This window comes from Cyprinodon variegatus, unplaced genomic scaffold (genome assembly GCF_000732505.1).
Source record: "Cyprinodon variegatus isolate N-32 unplaced genomic scaffold, C_variegatus-1.0 Scaffold22, whole genome shotgun sequence".
Classification (NCBI taxonomy): Eukaryota; Metazoa; Chordata; class Actinopteri; order Cyprinodontiformes; family Cyprinodontidae; genus Cyprinodon; species Cyprinodon variegatus.
This window is the reverse complement of record NW_015150475.1, coordinates 2,238,131-2,265,364: the sequence shown is the minus strand read 5'-3', so window position 1 is coordinate 2,265,364 and position 27,234 is coordinate 2,238,131. Positions and strand designations below refer to the sequence as shown.

General features: G+C 35.8%; 1 protein-coding gene across 1 annotated transcript; it reads left to right on the top strand.

The window, feature by feature from the left end:
* Positions 1 to 26,950, top strand: LOC107095515 (solute carrier family 12 member 4-like). The gene is made up of 24 exons (XM_015391651.1): positions 1 to 231; positions 12,175 to 12,272; positions 12,346 to 12,477; positions 12,798 to 12,944; positions 14,252 to 14,306; positions 14,446 to 14,576; positions 15,733 to 15,974; positions 16,214 to 16,428; positions 17,386 to 17,550; positions 17,747 to 17,845; positions 17,981 to 18,038; positions 18,147 to 18,321; positions 18,509 to 18,627; positions 19,028 to 19,126; positions 19,288 to 19,407; positions 19,574 to 19,678; positions 20,844 to 21,012; positions 21,400 to 21,595; positions 22,280 to 22,449; positions 22,568 to 22,699; positions 23,829 to 23,936; positions 24,027 to 24,214; positions 24,366 to 24,499; positions 24,605 to 26,950. Exons 1-24 carry the CDS (start codon positions 102 to 104, stop codon positions 24,694 to 24,696), a joined length of 3,279 nt encoding a protein of 1,092 aa, XP_015247137.1. The 5' UTR covers positions 1 to 101; the 3' UTR covers positions 24,697 to 26,950.
* The last annotated feature ends 284 nt before the right edge of the window (positions 26,951 to 27,234 follow it).

The following is a 27,234-nucleotide window of genomic DNA, read 5'->3' as shown; positions in this document are numbered from 1 at the left end:
CAGTGTAGTGGAATGTTGTTAGTGGGAGTTGAACTGTGGCAGGCTAACAGTTAGCCTTCTAAGCTGAGTTTGGCCAGGGATTCAAAGAAGAGGGATCAAAAATGCCTCACTTCACAGTAGTGCCAGTAAAGGATCAGGCTGAGCCCAACTATGATAGTTTAGAAGGGATAAACTGGGTTGATTACAGGGACACTGGACAGGACTGTCCTGACCATCAAGATGGTGCTGATGGTAAGTCTAGGAACTTTTACTGCTTGTTTTTGACCTAGATGGAAAATTAGCTACGGGATAAGGGGACTTTACAGCTTTTGATATTTTCTTACTTGCCTAAATAACTGCAAAAAGCAAGTTAGGTCTTGTGTGGGAGCTTTGTGAACATCTGGTTGAATGGTTACCATGGCAATAGTTTATGACGATACAATGCATTTCTAAAACAAGCAGATGTTCTCACAGCTTAATTTAGGCAAACTTACATACGTTTTCTTCTTGGATTTTTAAATATAATTGTAAATCGGTTTAGAAACAAAGGGAAAACAATAAAAGTGGTGAGAGCTTTTAGGGAAAAACACACAGCGGGGGTGGGCCTCAAGTAGCCTAGATCTTTGCACAAAAGATGGGTCTTTCTTTGTGCCAGCACTTTCACAATAAAAGACTGACTGCTTTCTCCCTTCTTGCGTCCCTACCTCGGCATGTTTTAGCTGTCATTCACTTGAGTTGACACACAAAGAGCCGGGCCATAATGCACGGTTACAACAACAGAAAGAAGACAATGAAATTTGAATGGAGAAGATAGTTTCTGGGCATGTTTTTTTTTTTTTTTGTAAAAGCAGCGTCTGTTTATGTGGGCCCGCAAAGAGAAACCACACTTTGTTTTTGTTCCCTCTCCCTGGTAAAAGACTCACAAAGGCGTGGCTTTTAAATAAGGATCCCAGTTACCCCAAGGATGGGCTGAACACAATTCCTCTCACTGACAGGTAGCATACAGTTTAAGTAACATTGTGTATGTGGTTTAACACAGAAAACATGAAAAGGACCAGAGCTAACAAAAGACACAAAACTAGTCTGTTTCTTAATCTGTAGGTTTTTAAACATGTGAATAGGTCAGTTTTAAAGAAAACTTAAGTTTTGTTTGTAATCAAAACCTGGCTTAACTGGAACTTTAATAGTAAAAACAAAGTATTCCAGGTCTTGTTGCTTCAGCTGTTGGCTTGTGTATTCCTGGAATGCACCAAAGCCGCCCAACACAGCAAAATCACCCTCTATTAGTACAGAGATAGACAAGTGTCTATCTGTCTGTGCAGAACCCTGTAACACACCACACCTATGTAGGCAAACCTGATATGATGGATCTTTTGCCCCAATGAAAGGCAACGTTTTTAGAAACTACTAATACCTAAAAGCATGACGTATCTATAGCGAGTAAAGTCTGAAAATAGAGAAGAAGGATCAAAGAATCTGAATAATGGGCAGGAGAAAAGAGCACTTATTTTGTATCTTTAAATATTAAAAACAGTTGGAATAATGGATATTTTTAAAGCATGTTTTTCTATTGTTTGAATTCAGCATTCTATAAGATGTCTATATAGATGTCAACATAAATAAAACTAGTGTTTGGGAAGTGCATGTAGAGCAGTTGTAGGCAATTACATACTTACTTATTTACTTCTTAATTTTTCCAAAATGTGTGGAAGAAATAAGGGTGGGAACAATATCAGATTGTTAAAAATAACTTACAGCATCGGAACATACTGCTCAAACGCCTAATGGGGATAGTTGGCCTGACCAGATCAGATGCTATGAGTCGCTGTTTGGGGTGTGATGCATGGAGCAAGTGACACAGTCCCTAGTCTGTTGCAGTCTCTGAACTCAGCTCTGTGAGCACAGGGCAGGACCAACATTGTGGTTATTCCACTGCTGAACTGCATGCACCTAAATAGCATTGAAACTGTTTGCTTTTCTTCTAGTTTTTCCTGCTGCCATGTCATATGCAGAAAGTAGAGCACACAGAGGCATAAAGATTTACAGAGCTTGTCTTTTTATGCTGTATAAACTTTTTTCCGCATTTAGTGTAAATTAAGAGCACTTCTGTTTAATAATGTTGTACTTTAGTAGTTTTAGGCCTTTTAAATTAATCTAGAAGGAAGTTTGGACTCAAAAGCATACAATATCATCTTATCCAAGAAATTAAAATATTTAAACATTTAAAAATATTATAGTTTTAATAAATATTATTAAGATATCCTTATATGTATAACATAAATAACATACATTTTAGGCACCATGTTTTGGGGCTAAAAGATATGAAATATTTCCAATTTTGAAACAGAATAATGAATCAGTCAAGCTACATTTGGAGATAAATATCTCCCTTTCATTAAAAATCTGAAATGACCCAAACAGCAGAGCTTCTGCAACATTGTGGTAGTAAATGAAATCTAATGTTTAAATATGATTAAAAAGTGGTAGATGAGGGTTTACAGTAACTGACTTAACTAAAACACTTTTCTTGATATAATCCTAAGCAGCTCGTATAATTAAAGCAGAAAAAACATCAAAATAAATACAATATTTTAAGAACATGCGCAAATTGTTTATCTGCAGATGTAAGCTTAGATTGCAGAGTTCTGAAGCATAAAGTGACACCAAGACAAAAGAGGGGGGGTGGTATAACTTAACCATACTGTTTATGAACGTTGTGATAACTCATACACCTACAGTGTAAGAAAATGGACTATAACTTCATGTCAGTGCAGGAATTAATCAACATTAGTCAAAAGGTACAGTACTGCATGTATGCAGCTCACACTACGCCTCACATTGCTCACCTTAAACAATGTCTAAACAAAGTATACCATCCTGCTGGAGAAAAATCTGCTTGCATCCAAAGAGCAACCAGTGGCACTAAATCACTCCAAATTGTGTGTATTGTATGAAAGGTGAATCAGGTGATTCAAAGTTGATGAGAGCATATTTTTCCTAGAAGTATTTTCTTGTGCTTGCATCATTCGGGCACTTGGTTTGTAAATAATATTCAGAAACAACTTTAAAGTGATTAAAATGCTTTATTTTTGTTTGTTTTTTATTGTGAATACATACTATTATTTAAATATTTCTAAGCATTAACATGTTTTCGAACTCTAATATTGCATATGATGCAAAAATCGAGCTAATTCCTAATTTAAATAATACTTTTCGTTTACTAGTAACTGAAGTGAAAAATGTCCAGTTTTTATGTGATTTTCTTGATGGAGCTGTGGCAGAAATTAAAGGGAAATTAGAAGATGGTTTGAGGTAGACAGAGGGATAAGACGTATTAAATTTGTACGACGATCCAAATGACCTTAGATTGGAGTGTTTGCGGTTATCTTTAACATAGTTTTTACTCAAAAAGGCTAAATATAAATCTGGGTCACTTGTATTTTTTAAGGCAATAAGTTTGGCAATAGTTTATGTTTGTCACATCCATTTATTGCCTAAACCTATCCATGCAAGCAGGGTCCAGTGGGGCTGCTGCATATCTCCATCAGGAACTGGGTGAGAGACAAGTTAGACCTTCATAGTTCCCCAAACACACTTAATAAACAACCATGAACATCACATACTAACAAATATTGGTAATTTAGTCAAAAAGAGTACAAAAAGTATGTACTCAATTTAAAGTGCATTTTCTTTAAAGAACATATGTATTTTCCAACACAACTAGAGTACAAGTTTAGGATTTTACTTAAATTAAAGCAGAAAGTCTGTCACAATTCTAGCAAAACAGAAACTTACAGTAGGTACTTTCTCATGAGCACAAGAAAATCTCTTTTGGGCATTTTAAGAGGAAGAAAAATTATATTGTTCTCAAACCATTTTAATTAAAAGAGCATCTCCATAAATTAAAATTCCCCCAAATACATATATTATCTCAAATAACTTAATACCAAGCTATTAAATGTAGACAACTTTACCTCTAAAGCAAATGTAGTTTACATTGCATTCTAAAGCTTTTTCCTCTTTGTGCTCTAAGCTAAACTGGTCTTTTCAGCATGGCAAATTGTTTCATTATTTTCTTTATTTCACTTGGTGATCAAGTGATGTTGGGTTTCTAGTTCCAGTAACATCTGATTGCTATACCTCTATAATATTGGCAATACTGTGAAACCCAGCCAGCCGACATATCGCTGCCATTTCTTCCAAGGTTTATTTATTTTATCTATATCTTTATATGTTTTCACCCCTGTAATGAATGTGGTTTCATATTTAACTAAGTAAAATACCTAAATTGTCATAATCTAAGTACAAGTGAAAGTGCAGCTTTTATAAACTTCTTAAAAAGAAAACCTAAGACAATGGTTTCTTAGAAACATGTAAATTATTATTTTCCACCGCTGTCTACTAAGACCAATTTATTTAACTAAAGTTTTTGGATTGTTGTAGAAAGTGATGCACAAGAAGTGAACCCCTGCATCCATAAAGTCCATTCAGAGCCCAGCGCTAAACCAACTTCTAACTACTGTGGCACCATTCAAGCTTCTATCACCTACTCATCCCGAAAAGATAAATGATAATGTGTGATTGGAGTGATGCTGATGTCAGGATCCAGAACAGATGACCCAGTATTCAAGGCCAGACAGACAGTGGGATAACTCAAAAAGCATTTTTTTTTTTTACGGATTGGAGTAGCAGCGGCTAGGACATACTAATGTTAAAACCTTTGGTTTTTGAGTTCAGTCTACGCCCAGAGAACAAGGTAGGATTCAGCCGGTGGGCTGCTACCAAGATCCAACGGGCGCTGGCCACAGTGTCCAAAATGCCGCAGCCCTGGAAACATTCAGGAGTTCCAACCTAAGTTAGGCAACCAGATTAGAAGAGGAACAGGTTGAGAGGCAGAACAGATCAGGATCAGGTAATCAAAAACACTAAGGAAGACTAAAAACACTCTCACCACTGACTAGAGAGAACAAATCTAATGGCCTTGATGATTGGGAGCAAGCCCCTTAAATAGAGGCATGAGCATGTGGATCAGATGAGCAGTGATTGGAAACCGGGCAAAGTTAGACAGGGTAATGAAATAAATAATTAAGCCAATCATCAGCTCTAAGAACATGACAGTTGATACTAATGCAAGGCAGTCTACTCCAATTTCCTACAACAGTCTAAATAAAATCCATGCATGGCTAGCTGAAAATTATGAACAGATTTATTACAGTTAGGATGCATTCTTCTTATGTCCCTGTACTATGATAGAGGAGATATTTTCATAACTCTATTCACATACCTTGGGAGAAATTAAAAAATCTACTTACACAGTAAAGCTCAGTAGAGCATGAGTTAACCTGTACTTCTTTTCATCTGGATACAGCTGATTCGAGAATGATGTTTATTGATTTCTCCCATGCTTTTAACACAATTATTCTTGCATTTCAAGAAACATAAGGTGACAAAGGCCCCCACTAATGCATGAGTTATTGACTGCCTGAAAATAGACAACTTTTTGTGAGACTAAAGAAGGGGGTTTGCAGCAGCAAAGCACCTCAGGGTACTTAAAGTTCCCTTTCACAATGTGCACCTCAAACTCAAGTACAAGTCACAGTCATGTCATCTGCAGAAATATTGGGATTTCTGTTCTTGGGTGTTTTAGGAGGTCGATAATAGACAGGCAGAGAGCTTGTGGTATGATCTAAAAAAAAAAAAACTCAGTTGAAAGGTGATGATTGTTGCTGATCTTACAAGAAGCAGGAATATGTGAAGAACTTGTTTCCATCATGGAAAAATAGAGATGGTGAAAGTGTATTAAAGCACCTTCTGGGTGCTTCAATGGATAATATCCTTTAATCCATAATCTATAGCTATGATTAGAAATTTATATTATTGAGGTTATTATTCTAAAACATATTTTTTTCTTTCACCACCATTTAATCTTTCAAAACCAGATTTTTTTTAGGTTTCTGCCACTGTAGTTGTATTTTCAATAACGTTTGGATGAGATTTTGAACTTGCTAAGGGTTATTTTCTAGAATCAGACTTCTGCCTAATTTCTGCTCAGATCATTTAGCCTAATCGGACGCGGCATCACACTTGTAAACATCATATTTGCACTACCAATATCGCTGATTTTATTTTTCATTATCCCTAAATGTTCTACTGCATTTCACACCATATTTATTTATTAGCACTACACTGAACCTTTCCTTATCAATGCCTTTTGCACCATGACCTTAAACTGTTTTTTCCTTTTCTCCTACACTGTTTAAATTTTGATCACTGCTGCACTTTATAAATGGCAACGTTCATTTCACTCTTGAAAGCTGTATGCATCAAAATTTCGTTTTGTATACACTCTATGTATACAAGATGGCAATAAAGTTAGTCTAAGTCTAAAAAAGTTCATATAAACAAAGGCACATTTAAGGTGGGGTATAGTAACATTGACAAATAGAGTTTAAATCAAGCTAAATATTTTAAATCACAAACAACTTCCTAAGTTTGCATCTTAGTGAACGGGCTACAGTTTGTTTTTTCTGTTAGATTTACAGAGATTGACATCCGTATTTGGTTAATTTAGTCTTTTTAGAAGTCTATGCTAGAGTGCCATGCTTCCTGCCTACCTTCACCGCCTGAGGTGGTAAGATGGAGCTGCCATTCCTTTATCATCATTAGAGCACATCAAAGCTGATATGATTTGCTTGGCCCAGCGGGTTAACGTTCCTCTGTTCAGCTTAGGTTTTACACTGCATGAAACAGTGATTACAGCTAATACCAGTGCACTGTTAAAACTTTTTTCTTTTCTTTTTTTGCTACAGGGTAAGAAAGCAAAAATCAAGAGCAAAGCATGATGGGTTTATAATAGTAATGTGCTCAAACAGCTTTTTCCTTTGCAGGGCATTTCTATCTAAGTTGTGTGTTGTTTTTTTCATGATTATTATGAGGAGAATTGATTTAATTAATTGGACAAGTTTTCCCTTAACAGGCAATACAGAACCAACATTTCTTAGCCTTTAGGCACAGCCCTGAAGCTTAATGGGACTTTATAGTGAATTCAAACTCAAATGTGGCAATACCTATTTCTTTGTTAATTATAATTCACATAATGGTCAATCTGTCTTATCCCTTATCATTAACCAACTATAGCCATCATTCAGATACTAATTATAGCAAATGAATATAACATTTGTTCACATAAAAGCAGTCTAAAGAAAATTTGCATCAGCAACCCTTAGATGAAGTAAAAAATGTCAGCTTATGTATTTGCAGACCCTATTTAATAATAGTGGGTTAGCTTTGTCCTTCAACACACTGTTCTGGGCTTTTGCATTTTATCCATTTTTGTTAAAAAGAAATAAATGCTCCATAGTAAGAAAGTTTAGCAAAGATTTTCTCTAAGATGAATTTAGATAGTTGTTTGTATATTCTTTTTTTTTTTTTTGTTCGTTTTACCTTTTTAAACAAATGCTTAACTAGATGTAATTTAATATCTGTACTTGGTATTAATATCTTTGTATGTAGGACTGATTATAACCAAAAGCAGCAAGAGAAATATGTTGAACCTGTTAAAACCCCAAACTTTTCTCCTTCTTTAGAAGCACACCCAAATGGTTGGAGTAAAATTTTTGTAATGCTTTTAAGGCTAATATTATTTTCTTTTATCCTTAAAGCACTGATAGTAAATGGCTTTCGATGCTTTCAACTGGTGAACAAGTATTTTTTTTGTGAGATCTTGAAATCCTCACCTAAGAAGCCAGTATACGTGCAAACTTAAAACTAAATAGTGATTAAGTCCTACCTCTGTAGAGACAATTCTGCAAATGTGCTACTGTTTGATCTCCTTGATGGGGTTGTTAAATATTTTGTGCTCATGTTGAAAAACATGTACAGTAGGCACACGTTGAGTAGAACTGACTGCTCTGTGCACACAGCATGACTCTTATGCTCTTTACAGGCCATTTAATATTTCCAATTAGACCAGTAATGTGTGTCATTAGCTTGAGAACCCTGCTCTCTCCTTAGCCCCTACAACATAAGGCTAGTCACGTACCATGTTTTTCAGTATTGGACAGTACCGTTTTTTTTTTTAAGAAAAACTGGCTGGACAGAATGCAGAGCTAGAGAGGATCTGCAATATATTATCCATTGGTTATTCTTCCTATAATTTATGTTTTATTCATTTGCACGTGTTTCTGAACAGGAGGGTGATGCTCCTTTTCTGATATGAAATACATTAAATTTACACAAGATGGCAGTATAACCGTGTGCTTTGTAGACAGTACCATGCACTTCATGTAAAATAGAAATTGGATCTTGAGAAACTCTAAGAGATAAATATGAATATTTTCTTTATGTTATAGCCTTCTCAAGCCCTTTCAATTTATGGATTCTAGATTTTAGTAAATGTACAGATTTTGTGCATAATAGCAGTAAAATATTATACACTACAAGTAGGTCCTAGATTCCTAATGAAAATAAACCAGTCCTTAAAAGACAGGACTAAGGAAGTCCTGAAAGATGACTCTCAACTATGATGATGTTTTAGAATAAGACCAAAACATACTGTACTCTACAAAGTAAAAGTCCTATTTTTTATATATATTTTACAAAGCAGATCTATGCAGAAGTAAGATATTCAGTACCTCTGGAACTCAACCTGTGATGAAAATGTTTGATGTGTCCTTAAACCTTCCTGGTATTATGAGAATGAATGATATAAATAAGTGTTTGCATTTTAGTCCTACATTAAACATTGACATTGCGTACTTTTATATTTACTGTGCAATTTTGCACTTGCGCTTAGTGCAACATTGTAACTGGTCAAATGACAGAATTTTGACTTTTTGTCCTTCACAAGTAGGCAGTTTATTTCAGTACCTTTTGTTCAGTACCTTTCATTTGAGCTATTTTTCAGACGTGCTGTGTGTTCTTCTATTTTAGATTTTACTTGAACAGGCTATGGCACTTAATTTTTTTTTTTTGGACAAAATTTTTTACTTTCTTTCTTCCAAAATGTATTTTGGGAGACCACATGAGCAGGATCCAAGTTATTGAAGCACTGACATCACATCTGATGAAGAAACTTGAGAGGTTTGTCCTCAGCCATCCTCAGTTTGCCTGCCAGCCTTGCATCAGTGAGAATATCTCCCCCCTGCAGAATTCTAGAAGCAATGTGAGAAGGATGCTCCTTAAGTTTTCCTGTGTTTCTTACACCACCATTTTTTGGACTGGAGTTATCAAAAAAAGTCAGTTAAACTTCTGAAATGTTGTTGTGGTCAGTAAAGCAGTAGATGTTAATCAATGCCAGCTTTCAGGTGTTAATGAATTAAACAATAAGGGAACCAATGGGACAACACTTAAATCACCCCCAAATCAGGTGTGGTTAAACAGAAGGAGGCTACAGCATTTTATTTTGTAAAAAGGATCCGAAGGGCCTGGTGTAGGCTCTTCATTCACTGCCTGGCAAAATGGAGCTTGACTTGGATAGGCCAGAAAATCTGGTTTGTTCTCACAGATAAGAGCAGGTCTACTTTGATTTCATTTGACAGACATTAGATTCTGAAGAAACTGCCTGATAGATTATGCTGATGCAACATTGTTTAGCCTGATCTCTTTGGTGGTTAGTCAGTGCATGTCTGAGAATGTCTGTTTATAGACTCTAGGTCACAGGAGCAAGGACCATAACCCGACATTTGGGGTTACTGCAATGACATTTTAACAGTCCCTATGTTTGTGTACCTGCTACTGTCTGCATGCATATGTTAAGAGTATAATCAGAAATTTAGTAATGTGTTGTAAGGAGAAAAATCTATCTTTATTTTATGCAAACAAAAAGTACCTTATCTTTACATAAAATTGCCATTCTTTTAGATATTTTTATTTTTTTTGTCTCAGCGTGGGGACATTTTTTTACGCTAACAACAAATCAATTAAAAAGCCCACAGGTATACATCCAAAGCTACTATGAAAAATAACAAAAATTAATAAAGTTAACTAACTTTTTAAGCAAAGTACAGTCTATGCCAGTCTCAGAAGAGAAGAACACAGCATAGAGGGACACAGCTGTTTTTTAAAACTGCCTACACACACACACACACACACACACAAACGACAGACAAACATTTGGAAGAAATCTTTCAGTCATGGTGTAAAGAACAAAGTAATAATACACTAATAATTAAGTGTTTCTGTGCCTGGCCATTAATGTGAATCAGACTGCATCTCTAACCCCCCTTGTCTGTACAACATGTGTTATATCAGGCCCATGAATGAGTTTATATCATGGGTGACCGGGTGTCCTGGATAGGAATCGACTGCTCCACTGGCTAGAGCACAGGGTGCTCTCTTACACTCTACTCACAGCACCTAACTATGCTTACCAACAGCATTACTGGCAGCAGTGAGATTCAGAGCTCAGGTGAGTGAGGACCTACCTTGAAGGTCATGCAGCTCAGTAGAGAATACTTTTTCTGTTTTATGTCCCCATGGTAAGTGGGCCAGCTTTCAGTCGCAGAATTATTTTAGGCTTCAAGACACAGCCTGTTAAAGTTTACATGCTCTAATAACTCGGGGTTAGGTAATTTCTTGGTAATGAGGTTCGTGCATGCTTGAGAGTGTGACTGTGTGAGGTTCAAGTTTGTCGTACTGCTTTGTGTACAATAATTGGCCCAGCAGTGGTGCTTATCTCTGTTTGATTCTTTCCTCAGAAAGAAAAATAAATGAAAGTGAAATCTAATTAGTTGACTGTTTATCACCTGGACTTTGCTTGTTGGCGTGTAATGCTATTGGTCTTTTTTCCCATTTCACCATGTGAATTGTGTTTCTGCTTAATGGACATTGTTAAGATCTTTCAATTACATTCGCCAGTGACAGTTAAAAGCTGGAAAAAATGAACGTTAAAAAAGTTGCGTTCCATTTTAATTACTAACCAAGCATAATGTTTTTTTTCAGTTTATTCTTTCTCTTTGAATTTATCATAGTAATGCCATTGTTTTCTAAATACATCTTTTACCAGTAACAGACCATTATGTGAATATTCATTGTCTTTTGCAATTCTTTTAGATTAAGAAACAAAGTAGCTAAGTCTTTCTTTTTTGTTCCCCAACTCATCTTTTCAAAGCAAAATTGCAAAATTTATTTTCTTTTAATTGGTTGTCTACTTTAGGATAAAAACAAAGAAGACAATTTAAAGACATATGTCTTTTAGCATGCAAGGCAAAAGTACATAGTACAACTGTGGTTAAAATGTGAAACTTTTGGTTTTAACAAATGCAGAAGTGGTAAATATGTAAATGTTTTGATTGATTTAATTTTTGTAGACCCATAACAGGCGATTCTCTCCTTTGGCTTGAAATGTCAAAGTACCTTTTCTTCTATGTAGTACGCCAACCTATGACTACTTATGCTGCTTTTAAAATACTGATTAACTTTTGTTCAGTTTTACTTGTTGCACGCTAGATGCCAAAATTGATCTCGAATTGCATTTTTATTTTCTTTAAAGAAATTATTTTTTTCTACTCCAAATGTTCAATTCAACTCAGTTTATTTATATAGCTCCAATTTACATAATCGTAATCCAATTAACATTTACATAATCTTAAGGCACTTTACGGGGCGATTCAACCAGATCATACATTCAAATAGGTTCAAAGTTTTCTATCTAAGGTAAACCAGTTGATTGCATCGAGTCATTAACTCAAAGAAAATCCTTCACACCAAGCATGCTTGTAGCAACAGTGGAGAGGAAAAATTCCTTTTGACAGGAAGAAACCTCCAGCACAACCAGGCTCAGTGTGAGCGGCCATCTGCAGAGTCCGACTGGGGTTCAAGGAGATAGAGGCAGACATTGAAAAGGAAGCAGAGATACAAAACACAACCCTCAACCAGCTACACAGGCGGCCCCGCCCAGGAAACACACAGCCAGGCAGACAGGCTCTCCGCCAGCTACCATGTCAGAGGAGCACATACAGTTTGTCACAGTCAGAGAAACAGGACTACACTGAAAAACAGGCCAAGCTCCATCATCTTTAAACAAATGGTTTAATGGTAGCAGCACAGCTGATATTTTTCTCCATGAAGGTGTTACAGCCAAACAGGAACAGACTAGATAAAGCTACTTTGAGAAAAAAGCAGAGAGATCATACCTTTAAACATTGGACTAAAAAATTCTGCATAATGTTTCACCTTTATCATATCCTCTAACAGGACATGGGAATCATAAAGAAGACAGCCCTTTCCTTAGCAGCGCTGATTCCACTGGCAGAAAGAATGACTACTATGATAGAAACCTGGCTCTATTTGAGGTCAGCTCATTTTACTGTATTTCATTCTTTATGTGATAAACTCAAATCTACTTCAGATAATTTCCTTTTTCAGGAGGAGCTTGACATCCGGCCGAAGGTTTCCTCTCTGCTTAGCCGACTGGTCAACTACACCAGTATCACGCAGGGTGCAAAGGAGCATGAGGAAGAAGAAAGTGCTGAGGCCTCACTCAGAAAAACCCCCAAGGTCAGTTAGAAAGTCAGTTTTAGTTTTGCATTGTGTGTACAGGCAGTCCTTTTTGGCTAGGAAACACTATACCGTGCTGTTGGCTTATTCTGTGCTTTCTCATCTTAGTTATTAAGGCTTGTTGATAGATTGCTTTTGAAACAGGGCAGCCTGTTGTTAGACTAGGTCCATGTAAGACCTAAAAACATGGTAAGTGCTGATAACATGATTGAATGACCTTTAAAAAGTACATCAATCAATATTAATGATCACCGCTTGTTTCCTGAAATGTCATGCTCAACACTCCATCACACCCTACCCTCCCTCTGTCTCCCTGCTAGTCTCCCAACATGGGTACTCTGATGGGCGTCTACCTGCCGTGCCTCCAGAACATCTTTGGGGTCATTCTCTTCCTTCGACTAACCTGGATTGTGGGGATGGCCGGCATCATACAGTCCATTCTGATTGTCCTCATGTGCTGCTCATGTGTTAGTATAAACATGCATTCTGTCCACATGGTAGTAGTAATAAAAGTTGTCTTTTACTCTAAAACTATTGAATAAAAATCATAATATTAAAAAAGTATAGCAATTATTCAGAAAGACAATTATCTTTAATGCCTAAGAAACATGCCGTTGGTTCCATTTTGCTGACAGGCAGCTTAGACACAATATGAATTTTGTGGGAAATAAAAGCTTGCTTTTAAATAAATATCAATTTATATGTACAGTGTTGTTAAAAAGGGAAAGACAATAATAAATTGGTGCAAACATGACTATTGTCGACTAGTTAGGCCCTTTGATTGTTCATCAGAGACACGGCCTAGGGGAAGAAATGTTTTCAGTGGTCTTTATATAATATTTTGCGCTGCCTGATCAAAGGTAATAACTTATAATAAAGTGTGTTTTATTGCCCTTGATGTTTAATTAGGTTTACTAGTTTGCGACATTAAATATGCCTCCTTACAGTGCATGTCATGCTAAGTTACTTAAATAGCTTCATTATTTCACTTTTTTAAATTTTATTTTAAACATAGGTTAAAATACAAAGGGTCTAATAGAATCAGTGTCATGAAAAAAAAACTATCCTGTTATTTTAACAGAATCAAAGAAGCAATAAGCAAAAATTCAACTCTAGGCGGGCCGTTAAGCACTGTTTATAAACCAAAACAAGATGATTTTCAAGCGACGCCTCTTTGTAACTCCACTCCAGCTGTAACCCCACTCCCTTCCCCTTTTCAGCCTTTGGGGTAAAGGGTACAGCAAATCAGATTTACCTTTTGGAGGAACAGGTTTAGTGAAGGATTAAGTAACTCATTTTATAGTGGTGTTGGCAAGAAAATGTCTTGCGCTCTCAGCCATTTTTCTCCTATAATACAGTGCTCTCTCTGATCAGGGAGGGTTTAAACCATGAGTGACAGCTAATTACATGGCTGTATATGCACTTAGGGTGGGGCCTGGTTTGGAAAAATAAGGCAAAAAAACAACTCAGAGAAATACTGGATGACATCCCATCATAGTTTTAGTTTTTCACATCACTATTTTTGCTATCTAAAATAAAGAGTTATTGCTTATTGCCCCTATAAAGAACTAGTGGTATAATGAACAAATTGTTTTTATCACATCATCAGATATCATAACATCACAGATATGAGAGTATTTTAAACTAGTAAGCGTGCAAAGAAAAACAGAGTCCTAAAATTATGCATCTGCTTTAGAAAACTATTGTGAATTGTAATTGCAACAAAGTATGTAAAAATATGCTCTAATATAATAATTTCTCCTTTCCTTTACAGACGATGCTAACAGCCATATCAATGAGTGCTATAGCAACTAACGGTGTTGTTCCAGGTAAAACACTGAAGGCAGCCATTCTCAATCTATTTCCTTTATGGTGGGAGTACAGCATATCTTGTGCCCTAACTAATAAGCAACATTTGAAAACTTCAAACTATGTTTAATGTGTGACAGCTGTTCTTCTCTTTCTTAGCTGGAGGAGCGTATTTCATGATCTCCCGCTCACTTGGCCCTGAGTTTGGAGGAGCTGTGGGGCTGTGCTTCTACTTGGGCACCACCTTTGCCTCTGCTATGTACATCCTTGGAGCCATTGAAATCTTCTTGGTTAGTTGGTTAAAATATCATTCATTCCTATAATTTTTTTTTTACAAATTTTTCATTCGAAGATATGATTAAAACATTCTGTTATTGTTTCTTCAAGATTACACTACATAAAGATGACCATATGTGGTATTATATTTTAGACATACATTTTCGGTAGCATTATTTCTGATAGAGAATGTTCAGAATGTATTCTCATGAATAAAAACATACTTTATAGTATCAGTAAAAGAAAATTAAGTTCAAAGGACAACATGGCAGCTAAGTTCCCTGATAGCATTTAGAGAACAAGAAATAAGGTTAATATGAAGAAAAAACTATTAAAATAATATGTGTAGATGGCAAAGTATCTTAGTCAACAACAAGATAAAGGGAATGGCTTAGAACCGGGGGTTATTTTGATCAAATTTCCCTTAAAGAAGCCCTTTACCAGATGGGTATTTGTTCGAAGCATATCCAAAATGGAAATTGCTTCCGTTTCTACTTTTAAAACCTCTCCACAAAATTGAATATGTGGCTAGAGAGTTGTTTACTGCCATCATCTATAACTACATGATATACAGTATAAGATACAAGTGGTTTTGGTCACTAAAAGCTTTTTCATAAGGAGATAAATACATTCTTGGATTTTCTGCAAGTTACTGCCAAGAAGTTACATTGGAAAAAAATTATTTCTTCTGCTAAATGCTATCAGATTTCTGGATTAAAAAAAAAATAATAATAATATATAATGGGTAAGAATAAGGCCTAGACGAAATGCATGTATAGACTAGCCTTTCTGTATTACTTTTGAATGTGATGTTAAAAGATTTGCTGATTCAAGATGAAAGATTTTGATAAAAAATAATTGCTTCAACCTGATTAGATTATTTTTCATTGTAATTCTTAGGGATAATGTGGTCCAGAGTAGTTAAAAAGAGTCTAACACTGCATCTGTATCTCTGTCTGTTTAATTTGGGAAAATATATAGTCGCTGTCTTAATTTCTTAATAGCTTTGACTAAGTGATTGACTTCATCTGGCTTTAACAACAAACAGGTGTGCAAACGAACAACAGTGTAAAGATGAGGAACGTGTGCCAATAAAAACATATGGAAATCTAAAAGGATTTTTGTGATAACATATTGAAAAACCTTGTTTTTTTTTATTTTTGTCTTCAGAAATATATGGTCCCTCAAGCGGCTATTTTTCACTCTGCTGATCACCTTGGTCGTGACAGTGCCTTGCTGAACAACATGCGGGTGTACGGCACTCTCTGCCTCAGCCTGATGGCTGTGGTGGTCTTCGTGGGAGTCAAATATGTCAACAAGTTGGCTTCCCTTTTCCTGGCCTGTGTTATTATCTCAATTGTTTCCATCTATGCTGGGGGAATCAAATCTTTGACTCATCCGCCGAAATTTCCGTAAGTGTTCCAAAAATAAACATGTCTCTGAGGAGGAGGCTTGGGAAATTGATGTAGAACTGATTTGTAATAAGAAAAGTTATGCATGCATTTTTGTCCTCCTTTAGCTTAACACCATGCATTAGTAAGAACATTTACTGTAGGTATTTTTGCATCAATGTTTTTCTGTTTTTTTTTTTTTTTTCTTTTAGCCTTTCACATCTGTAACTGATTACCCTTTATGTGTTTTATTGCTGCAGGATATGCATGTTGGGCAACAGGACTTTGGTGAGGGATGCCTTAGATCCATGTGCTAAATCTGTGATACAGGGGAACACCACAGTGCCAACTCAGCTGTGGAATCGGTTCTGTGGTGGTGGGAACCTGAGCAGTACTCAATGTGATGAATACTTTGTCCAGAATAATGTTACAGAGATAGAGGGTATTCCTGGACTGGGCAGTGGAATTATCAGAGGTAAATCTAACTTTAACATTTTCACTGTTTTCTCAATTCACTGATGATATGCAGCTACATGTATAAACTAACAAAAACACCTTTAAAGAATTGTTACAAGCTTGTTTATAGGAGATGAAGTCTAGACCGTTCTGGTGTGATTTTTGCTGAATGTTAATGACTGCAGCATTTGTGTTAACAGCTTCGTTTTTTCCGTTTTAGTGTTGTTTTTGGTTAAAAAAAATGCAATTAGAGGTCAAATACATACAACCATACAGAAACACACACACACATACACAAGAGCAATTTAGAGACACCAGTTAAGCTGCTTTTGGACTGCTGGAAGAAACCAGAGTCCCCGGAGAGAACCCACACATAAACAGGAGAACATGCAAACTCCATGTAGAAAGACCCTGGGCTGGGAACCAAACCAAGGATCTTGCTTTAAGGCAACATGCAGCTCTGGACTAAGGATGTCAAGATCTTAATTACTGAGATTATTTTCTGGTCCAAAACTGGTGGCAAAGCCTTTAGTTTTCTGCCAGTCACCCAAAATGTTGCCGTTTAAGGTTTTTCTAAAACTAAAGTTAAAATATACCTTTTTGTTAAAGCCTTACTTTTCCTTGATCGATATTCTAATAAATGTCACCTTTAAAATGTTTAATGTATTAGTTTTGACATGCCTTTCATTTTTTATTAGTTTTTTATTATTTCTTACTAATTTGCAAGCTTTTACACCATTTTCTTATTAGTTTTTGATTTTTTTGTGTTGTAAATCATGTTTACAGGAAAGTTTATATACTTAAAACTACAATATAAATATAACTAAATTAAGTGTTTATATTAATGTATTGTTGAATTATAACATATTACTTTCATCTATTTGTTATTTAATTCTTCTTGTATGAAAGCACCTATCAACTTATTTTATGTTGATCTCATATGAGCCTATTTTAATGTATATTTTTGTTGTGATAGAAAACCTTTGGAGCACCTACCTGCAGAAAGGCGAGATCTTAGAAAAAGCAGGGTGGCAGTCAGTGGATGCCCACAGTCCCGTAGAGAACTTCATCAACTATGTCTCAGCAGACATTGCTACATCCTTTACGCTTTTGGTGGGCATCTTCTTGCCATCTGCCACAGGTTAGAAACAATTATGGTGTTTACACTACATCACATATGTTATAACTGGAAAAAAAATGGCTAGAAATGATTTATTATGAAATCCTTTATTATGTTTTCAATGAGTAGAAACATGAGTGTTGGAATCAGCCAGTAGGGGGCATAATGTTACATCAATAACAGCAACAAAATAAAATGGGTTGTTCTCTTTTGACAGGTATCATGGCAGGCTCTAACAGATCTGGTGATCTCAAGGATGCTCAGAAGTCCATTCCTGTTGGAACAATTTTAGCCATAACGACTACTTCCCTTGTTTGTATCCTTTCTTTTTGATAGATAATCAATTTTGTACCTTAAAGATACTATAAAAAGGCACTTTTTATTATAGCTATTTCAGTACATGTACAGTATTTGCCAACTTATGAGAAACCTCCTTGACCACACTTTCTAGATTTAAGTTCTGTGGTCCTGTTTGGGTCCTGCATAGAGGGTGTGGTCCTGAGAGACAAGTAAGCTTATTTCCTTGAATAACTGCTTACAATTAAGGATGTAGCCATTTGTGCGAATGTTTACTTGATCAATATTGCTAATCATGTGCAACGGCAACTTTATTGCAGATTTGGAATTGCTGTTCAACAGAACCTTGTTGTTGGTACTCTCTCCTGGCCATCTCCATGGGTTATAGTCATTGGCTCCTTCTTCTCTACTGTTGGTGCAGGCCTGCAGTCCCTAACTGGAGCTCCACGGCTTTTACAAGCTATTGCCAAGGACAACATTATTCCCTTTCTGAGGGTAAGGAAATTAGTTACTTTCTATTTGACTTTCTGCTTAAAAAACCCAAAGCCTATGTCTTCCGAGTGTTGTGTACACATATTTGCATTGGGAAAAGGTTATCTGAAAGTGTATTTAAATATGGTAAAGAAGCAAGCGGGAAATCATTTGCATTGCTGCACAACATATTGTGGATTTTTTTCCCCAGGTATTCGGTCATGGAAAGGCTAATGGAGAGCCAACATGGGCTCTGCTGCTAACTGGCCTCATAGCTGAGCTCGGGATACTTATTGCCTCACTAGATATGGTTGCTCCTATTTTGTCAATGTAAGGACATATCATACACAACATATCATATTACATACTGACATTTAGAAAAAAAAAAAAGGCCAGTCATGAACTATATTTTTCTGTTAACCTTAAACATCTTAATAAATAAGAACATCATCAAATGTTTTATTTAATTTTGATAATTTGATCAAAATGAACAATAATAGAAAATTCTAATATTACAATGCTGTCATGTTCTATTTTTGTTGTGACATATGTATGCGAGCATAAAGTAGACTTTTGTCTTGACACTTGTCTTGAAAGCAATGATCATTTAAGGGTTGACCCCATATGGTCATTGCTAAATACCTTCCAGATGTTTTCTAATTTATTAAGAATCACCAGTACATTTCCTACTCTAGATGTTTCATTTTGATCAGATTTTATTTTTCAACAGGTTCTTCTTGATGTGCTACCTCTTTGTAAACTTAGCTTGCGCTGTACAAACCCTCCTACGGACACCCAACTGGAGGCCGAGGTTTAAATATTACCATTGGTTAGTAGATTTGATCATGTTTTTCTCTTTGTGACACATATTTCCTTCTGTAAATGAAACCCATGAAAAACTATAACTTTGGGTTAATACCATTGTGTTGCTGTTTTCTTCCCTCTGGTGTTCTTACTAAATTTGTAACCAAATATGCATCACACTGGCAGGGCTTTATCATTCCTTGGCATGAGTATGTGTCTCGCTCTGATGTTCATATCCTCTTGGTACTATGCCATAGCGGCCATGGGTATTGCAGGAATGATCTACAAATACATTGAATACCAAGGGTATGTATTAACTTGATGTTCCGCTACAATGATTCTCTTCTAATACATTGATTTCAGCTTTGTTTTTTGTTAGAACATGTGTTTCTTTCTGTTTGACTGTATAACTCAAGTATGCCCATCAAAAAAATAATGACCCTTTCTGTATTTTTATAATTTCTTTAATTAGGGCAGAAAAGGAATGGGGAGATGGAATAAGAGGACTGTCTCTAAGTGCTGCACGTTATGCCTTATTGAGGCTAGAAGCTGGACCTCCTCACACCAAGAACTGGAGGTATAACAATAAACAGCATTAATGCATATTTATTTCTTTGTCTATGTTTTAAAATGAAAAAGGTTGCTCAGCCTGTTTTCACTTTTAGGGGGAACATGAGTATCAGATAGTTCTCATGACTAACCTCTGACACAAGCTATATTGTAGTTTTATTTTGCTTGTCTATATATATTGAAAATGTGAATAAGTGTTATTGAGAATTGAGAGGCACATTTGAATAGCATCTGACTTTTAAAACACATTGGACACATCCTGCACTTAAAATAACCTGATAAACCTCCTACCACACGTTGATGTACTGGCATCAACATGTAGTAGTATCAGAGCAAGCAATTATTCACAGTTGGTTACTGATGTTTGTCAATGTATGAATGCATGAGTGTTTGAGTGCAGGTACGGGAATGTGGTTCTGGTGCAGATGTACCTTGAGCAGGTATAGATGAATAGAAAGTGCAAGTTTAGTGAAATTAACTTACTGGAACCACACAGAGCTCGAGTCATTCTCTATGCAAAATATATGGGGCATGCTGTAAAAAAAACTATTTTTACAAAACTGTTTCAATGAGTAAACGTGCCATGTGCCCGACACCTCACAGAGTCAGTTTTCCTCAACCAGTAACATAACTGGCTTGCTTTTTGCGTGCTTGAAAGCTGGGAAAAGTAAAAAGTCGATAAACTGGTAAGTCTTAAGCATTTGCTAAACCAAATAGACAGGGGACAATCACCAAGTTAAGTGAATGGAGAAAGAAAAACTATGCAGGCTTTTTTTTCCTCTCTGAACCTCGATTGTTTACATCTACAGTAGTAGTGGTTTAAAAGTTCCCCTTCAGGCCCAAAGCTAGCCAAATGGCCTTCCCTCCAAATTCCAGCCCCGTTGAGTGGAGGGATTCAAGTATTTTGGTACGCTGAATAAATACACTATTGAGCAGAGATTAGACATTCTTTAACTATGCTATTGGGCGAGATTACTTTCATCTGTTCAAGTTAAGAAAGAGATGAACAAATGAGCCCAGGCCTATAATACTTTCCTACTGAAAGTCGGCACTAGAGTAATCATTTGTAACTGTTTTTTTCTGGGAATTGTGGTTGTAAGTTGTATCATCGGTAGTTAGAAAAAAACCCTGTCTTTCATTAGATCTAACTATTTGTCATTTCTACTTTCCAGGCCTCAGTTGTTGGTGCTGTTAAAGCTAGATGAAGACCTTCATGTGAAATATCCACGAATGCTCACCTTTGCCTCACAACTTAAGGCGGGTAAGGGACTGACCATTGTTGGCTCGGTGATCCAGGGCAACTTCCTGGACAGCTATGGTGAAATGCAAGCGGCTGAACAGGTACAGTTAAAGCGAAAGAAATATGTTTAGTGATCTAGTTTATACATTGCAGCTCTTTAGGAATGGTGCAAATAATTGCAGTTTACAGTCTACTTTTATATGACTTTTTTTTAATATAGTTTTTTCTTGTTTATTATTTTGCCTATGGCAATTATTTTGCAGCCTGCACATATTAGACCATTTGTTCTTTATTAAGCCATTTTACTTAGGATAAGGTATATAGATTAATGTAAATCATAAGCGACCTTAAATTATTTTTTGTGATAGTTTCTGCAAGTTTTAATAAGTATACATTACAAAATTTGCAAGATTAGATACGATCTTGAGCTATCAATTATAATGTGTAGGATAAGTAAATATTTTATCTGGGTGCAACACTCTTTCTAGGCCATAAAGAACATGATGGAGATTGAGCGCGTCAAAGGTTTCTGCCAAGTTGTTGTGGCCTCTAAAGTACGGGAAGGCGTTGCTCATCTGATTCAGTCCTGCGGTCTGGGTGGGATGAAACACAACACTGTTGTAATGGGATGGCCCTATGGCTGGAGGCAAAGTGAAGACCCTCGAGCCTGGAAGACTTTTATCAGTAAGAGTTTTCCCACAATTTGACAATTGAAACTGGAGTTCACTGTTTTTCCTTTATCAGTTGCTATACCTGCTGTTCATTTACGTTGTGGTCTACTGGGGTCTTATGACGCAAACAATGTATTATCAAATCTTGGGAACGTAAAAGACTATAAACAAAGAAAAAAAATATTTGCTCTAATTCCTCCTCCTGGGTCCTCTAGGCTATATTAAATGCTGTTATAAATTCCCAGTGGACTTTTTTTTCCATTTGTTATACACAATTTGGTGGGGTGTTTAGCTGGAGCTTGTTTAGGTTTGACAGAGTCAACAATGGGAAGGAACACTTTATTTATGTATAATGTATATTTTTTTAATAAAAAGTCATCAAAAACAATTAAATTTTTTTATTCTTATATTATCATAAAGATTGGTCAACTAAGAGTAAAATAAATACATGTGTTCACCACAAAGCCAATGAAAACAAGATTGAATAAAATCGAAAACATGTCTAGGGCAGATTCCCACGGTTTCCAGCCAGTAAACCATTCCTGATTTCTACAACACCAACTATGATGCATCTTTGCCATTTAATGATAAACTTCTCTATGGGGTCGGACATGGCAGAGAATATGCTGCCCTGTATGCAGTAATGGTAATGACATATTTAAATTGCACATCCAGTTTGTTGTCTTCTCTGCTCCAGACACAGTCCGCTGCACAACAGCTGCCCACCTGGCCCTGATGGTCCCCAAAAATGTATCATTTTATCCAAGCAACCACGAACGCTTCACAGATGGGAACATTGATGTGTGGTGGATTGTCCACGATGGAGGAATGCTGATGCTGCTTCCTTTCTTGCTCAAACAGCACAAGGTCAATAAACAGAGATTACTACTTGCATTGATTTCCAATTTTACTAGTTATTTATGTGCATAAAACACTTATTCAATGCACTGATAAGACACTGTGCTGATATGGCATTTGATTTTAGGTGTGGAGAAAATGTAAGATGCGCATCTTCACCGTCGCCCAGATGGATGACAACAGCATTCAGATGAAGAAAGATCTGGCCACATTCTTATATCAGCTGCGAATAGAGGCGGAGGTTGAGGTGGTGGAGATGGTGAGGGCTCTTCACACCAACTCATTTGTGGTCAAATGCAGCCAAATTAAAAACATTTACTGATAAGGAAAACAGCACTTTAGACATTCTTGGCATAGTAACTGAAATGAAACAGAACAGCATATGCATGATACGAGAACTATAGTAGTTTTTCTCAGCAAGATTAAAAAAGGAGCACATCAATAAAGTAAGATTACTAAAATATGCAAATGTCATCCTGCTGGGTACATGTTGCAATATATCTGAAAGCAGTTGTAGAAAACAGACGGGTCCCATCTACATCTTGAATCTATCAATGTAAGAGGCAATGCCTTGAAAATGCCTTGTTCATACAGATTCATAAATTTTTTTTCATATCACAATAAGCAATCTATATTTATTTTATTTTATGTGATAGACAACAACAGAATGGCATACAGATGTTAGGTGTATACGTAGAAAACTGACTTTAGAAATTATCGTTAAATACAAATCTGACCAGTCTGAAGCTCAGATTGTAATTCTTAAATTATTTTCTATTTATGGCTGAGAGTCTTTTGAAGGATGTTTACCACATACTGTACAGAAACTGAAGGTTTGATCATTCTTCTTAATTAAGGCTTTGTCAGACTGAAAACAGATCTAAAGACAAACCAGATAGTTTTCTTTGGATTTAGGTCTAGACTTTAACTGAGGGGTCCTAACAGAATATTTGAGTGCACAATGCATTCTTCCAACTGAACACTGGATATGTGAAGATTCCTAGAAGTTTCTTTTCCAAGCGATTCTCTTATCTCTTCACCAGATCTGCATGTTTAACGCTGTTACATTTTTCCTCCATTTTTGTTGATGGATTTATTTTTTTTACATTATTCAGCCCTGCTTTAGATTTTTCTGAAGTTTGTTGTTTGTTGTGCGAGCTAGTTCAGCAATTATAAAAAAAAAAAAAGTATAAAACTTTGAATTGCTTCACTTCCATTTCAGTTACTTCAAAAAAAAAAAAAACATTAAAAACGCTATAAGGAAAAATATGAAAAGAAATTCAAGGCATATAAAAGTTTTGCTACATATAATTCTATATAATTCTAATTATATATAATTGTTTCTAATATAATTTTTACAATCTTATGTTTTTAAAATGGGATTACAGCATGACAGTGACATCTCAGCTTACACTTATGAGAGAACACTAATGATGGAGCAGAGATCCCAGATGTTACGGCAAATGAGGCTATCCAGTGCAGAAAGACAAAGAGAGGTATGTTGGGAGAAGATCTGAAAGAGGAAGAGATAGACTTCTACAATTTAGTTCAAATTTATATTTATAATGTTCCCATGGCACTTCCAGGCCCAGCTGGTTAAAGACAGACATTCATTGGTGCGTATGGGCAGTCTGTACTCGGACGAGGAGGAGGATGTGATGGAGCTTCCTCCAGAGAAGGTCCAGATGACGTGGACTAAAGAGAAGTGCGAGGCTGAAAGGCGAAACAGAAACAATGCTCCTGAGAACTTCCGAGAACTCATGAGCCTCAAACCGTAAGCAATTTCTATTTACAAACATCTCAGGCATTTACTGACAACTCATTGCACTTTTTTCTTTTTTATGGTGTTGTTTTTTTTTCCTGAATTTAATTATCTCACCAGTTTTATTGTTGCACTAATAAATCTCCCCCTCGCTGCTTCTCAGGGATCAGTCCAATGTACGCCGAATGCATACAGCTGTGAAGCTTAACGAAGTAATAGTTAACAGGTCTCACGATGCTCGATTAGTGCTGCTTAACATGCCAGGCCCACCACGCAATACAGATGGAGATGAAAACTGTATCCTTTGTGATTTCAATCAGCAAAACCACCTGAGGCTTCAATAAGAACAAAATGTGTGGAAATCCTATCCTTTTGGTTTAAACTCCTTAATTTGTTGCTCAGATATGGAGTTTCTGGAAGTGCTGACAGAAGGTTTGGAAAGAGTGATGTTGGTTAGAGGAGGAGGGCGAGAGGTTATCACAATCTACTCATGACCAGCTTTGAGTTGTCAGAGGCAATGACCACATAAGAATACATGCCACCATGAGAATGGAAGCAACACATGCTTTACTTTTTTTTTTTTTTTTTTTTTTTTTACTTTTGGGTGCAAAAGAGACTGATTCTATTCTTGTAGAATATTGATAATGGTGGAAAAATGCCATTATGTTGTTTCCTGACTAATGAAAGCAGACAATATTTCCCTTAGAATCCAGCAGTGTAAAAACACTCATCATTTTTAATGTTAGCTGCAGATAAACAACAAGCTTTCTTAAACTTGTAGGTTGCAGTTTGCTCAAAAAGTGAAACAGGACACAAACACCCCAGATAAGGAGGGAAACCTTATCTATATAGTATTGTACACCCTATGATGCTGCCTACATATAAACAAGTGATTTAGCTTTGACCAAATACCAATGAAAAAACATATGGGAACATCAGTTTTACACCTTAAAAGGGCTAATATAATAATTTCAGTATACCCTTCTTCCAAAATGCTTGCAGTTATTTATATTTGCATATATAGTTACCTTGCTAAGGCATGAACAACCAAAACTGTTTTAAGCCGTGTCATTACTTGCAGTAATAAGGTTGGTTTTGCATTTTTGAAGAAAGCCAAGAAATACGTAATTTGCTGAAAGCAGCTTGTGAGTTGTGCAAACCCTCAAACCACACATCAGATTGGGTTTCATTTCACTGTCAGGAGAAATACAGATGGCTGGCTGCTCCTGTGTTTTAGGACCTGGGTAATGTTGCAGTCATGTAATATGATATTACCTAAAGACATATTTAGGGTTGAACAGTATCAGGTAATTATGACACTGCTAAATATGGTTGTGAAAATATTGAATGCAGTTGCTTCTTTTTCTTCATTAAGCACAATACCCCACTTTGTTTTTTATATTTTGCATTACTGCCAGAAAGTTAAAAAGTAAGTCTTCTTGCATATTAGCTTTTTTATGTAATTCCAAAATTTACTAAACTCTGGTAAATTGCAGATTAAAGCTAAAGCTTTATACCAGCCATAAAGGGTTCTACATAATTTAAACTTTTCCTGAATCTAAAATGATAGCTGATGTTCTTTTCCAAGAGGATGACTATTACATGATAATTATACCAAAATATCCTTCCATTATTAACATGAACAGAAAAAAAATGTCTAAACTGCAAACCAGTTCCTTTGATCCACTGCCAAAAAAACCTGCTTTACTGAAACCTTTGGCATCTTGACATGCTATTCCCAGAACCCATCCTACAGCAACACAACCGGGAATAAGGCGAATGACACAAATATGGAATTATATTGACAGAGGATCTATTTTGCTAATTTTCTGAGGGCAAAATCCAATCTGGATAATCTAATCAGAATAAGGTTACTTAATGAAAAATGCACAAAAGCTGTTTTACCAAACAAGTTGAGGCTTGAAAAGACTTAAAAAGCCTAAGATTAATGTTTAAAATCCATTTATTAGCCTTTATATCTGCTTCAGCTACACTTCACGATCGGAATCAGTGCAACTAGCAGCACAAGAACTAAAAATATTATTTGCTAGAACCTTTTGATCATAAAAGTATTCATTTTAAAGGATATTTTAATTTATTCCTTATAAGAAAAAAATATTTATATTATTTATTTTCTGAACATTCCCTTCTATTGTTAAAGTTACAGTAACTAGAAAATATTACTGCATCTTTTGATTCTGCTTGTAAACATGTTTTAAAGATTTATGATTAATATTTTTGCAGATATATTTCAACTTTAAACAAGGATAAAACAATTTCCCAGTAGTCTTATTTATAAGCTTTTGTTTACCATGTTGGGGACCTGAAGTATGGCTTAACTTAAAGCCATACTTTTGCAACTTTTATAGTATTACATTTTTTTTCCGCTAAAGTCACTTGGATCAATTTGCTTTTTATAAATACCTGCATGTTTTCTTTTGTTGTACATTTAAGTTCTAAAATTGTTCCATTTCATACAGAGTTAAGCCAATCATCTAGTTATAACATTTTTGAAACCAATAGAAACATGAAATTGGATGATATTTTTGAGATATTAAGCAAGTACCTGATAAATATTTTTGCTTATTTGCGAGTCTCAATAATAGGAAGTATTTTTTACCCAACATGTGAAAAAACAGAACAGCTACAGTATTTTGATCACTGTAAAATGTTTGTATAAAAATGAATGGTGATTTGATTCTTCTTTTGCAACTGTCATAGAATTGTAAAAATATATTTCATTAAGCAAACAGAGAGCTTGTTGTATTTTTATTTAGATTTGATATATATCTATATATAGATATATATCTATATATATTCATACATATTTTGCAAAGCAAAGTCACTTCCTAGTACACATCACATGGAAAACTGTGCAGCTAGTAAGCTATTCTTCATGAAAAGATTTTTGATTATCAATAATGATGTGTTTTTTAAGAATCTGCAGTCCTACTTTGCTGGTTTGATTTGGTTATTTTAGTCTACAAATAGTACATAGATTTGCAAAATTGTGCATCCAAAGTGTTGCAAAT

What these genes read in the sequence shown, in the direction of transcription:
- LOC107095515 (XM_015391651.1), top strand. Translation starts at nt 102, where the DNA reads ATGCCTCACTTCACAGTAGTGCCAGTAAAGGATCAGGCTGAGCCCAAC. An exon ending in AAATACATTGAATACCAAGG is followed by an intron (nt 19,408 to 19,573) that starts GTATGTATTAAC and finishes TTCTTTAATTAG; the next exon opens with GGCAGAAAAGGAATGGGGAG. An exon ending in AAATGCAAGCGGCTGAACAG is followed by an intron (nt 21,013 to 21,399) that starts GTACAGTTAAAG and finishes CACTCTTTCTAG; the next exon opens with GCCATAAAGAACATGATGGA.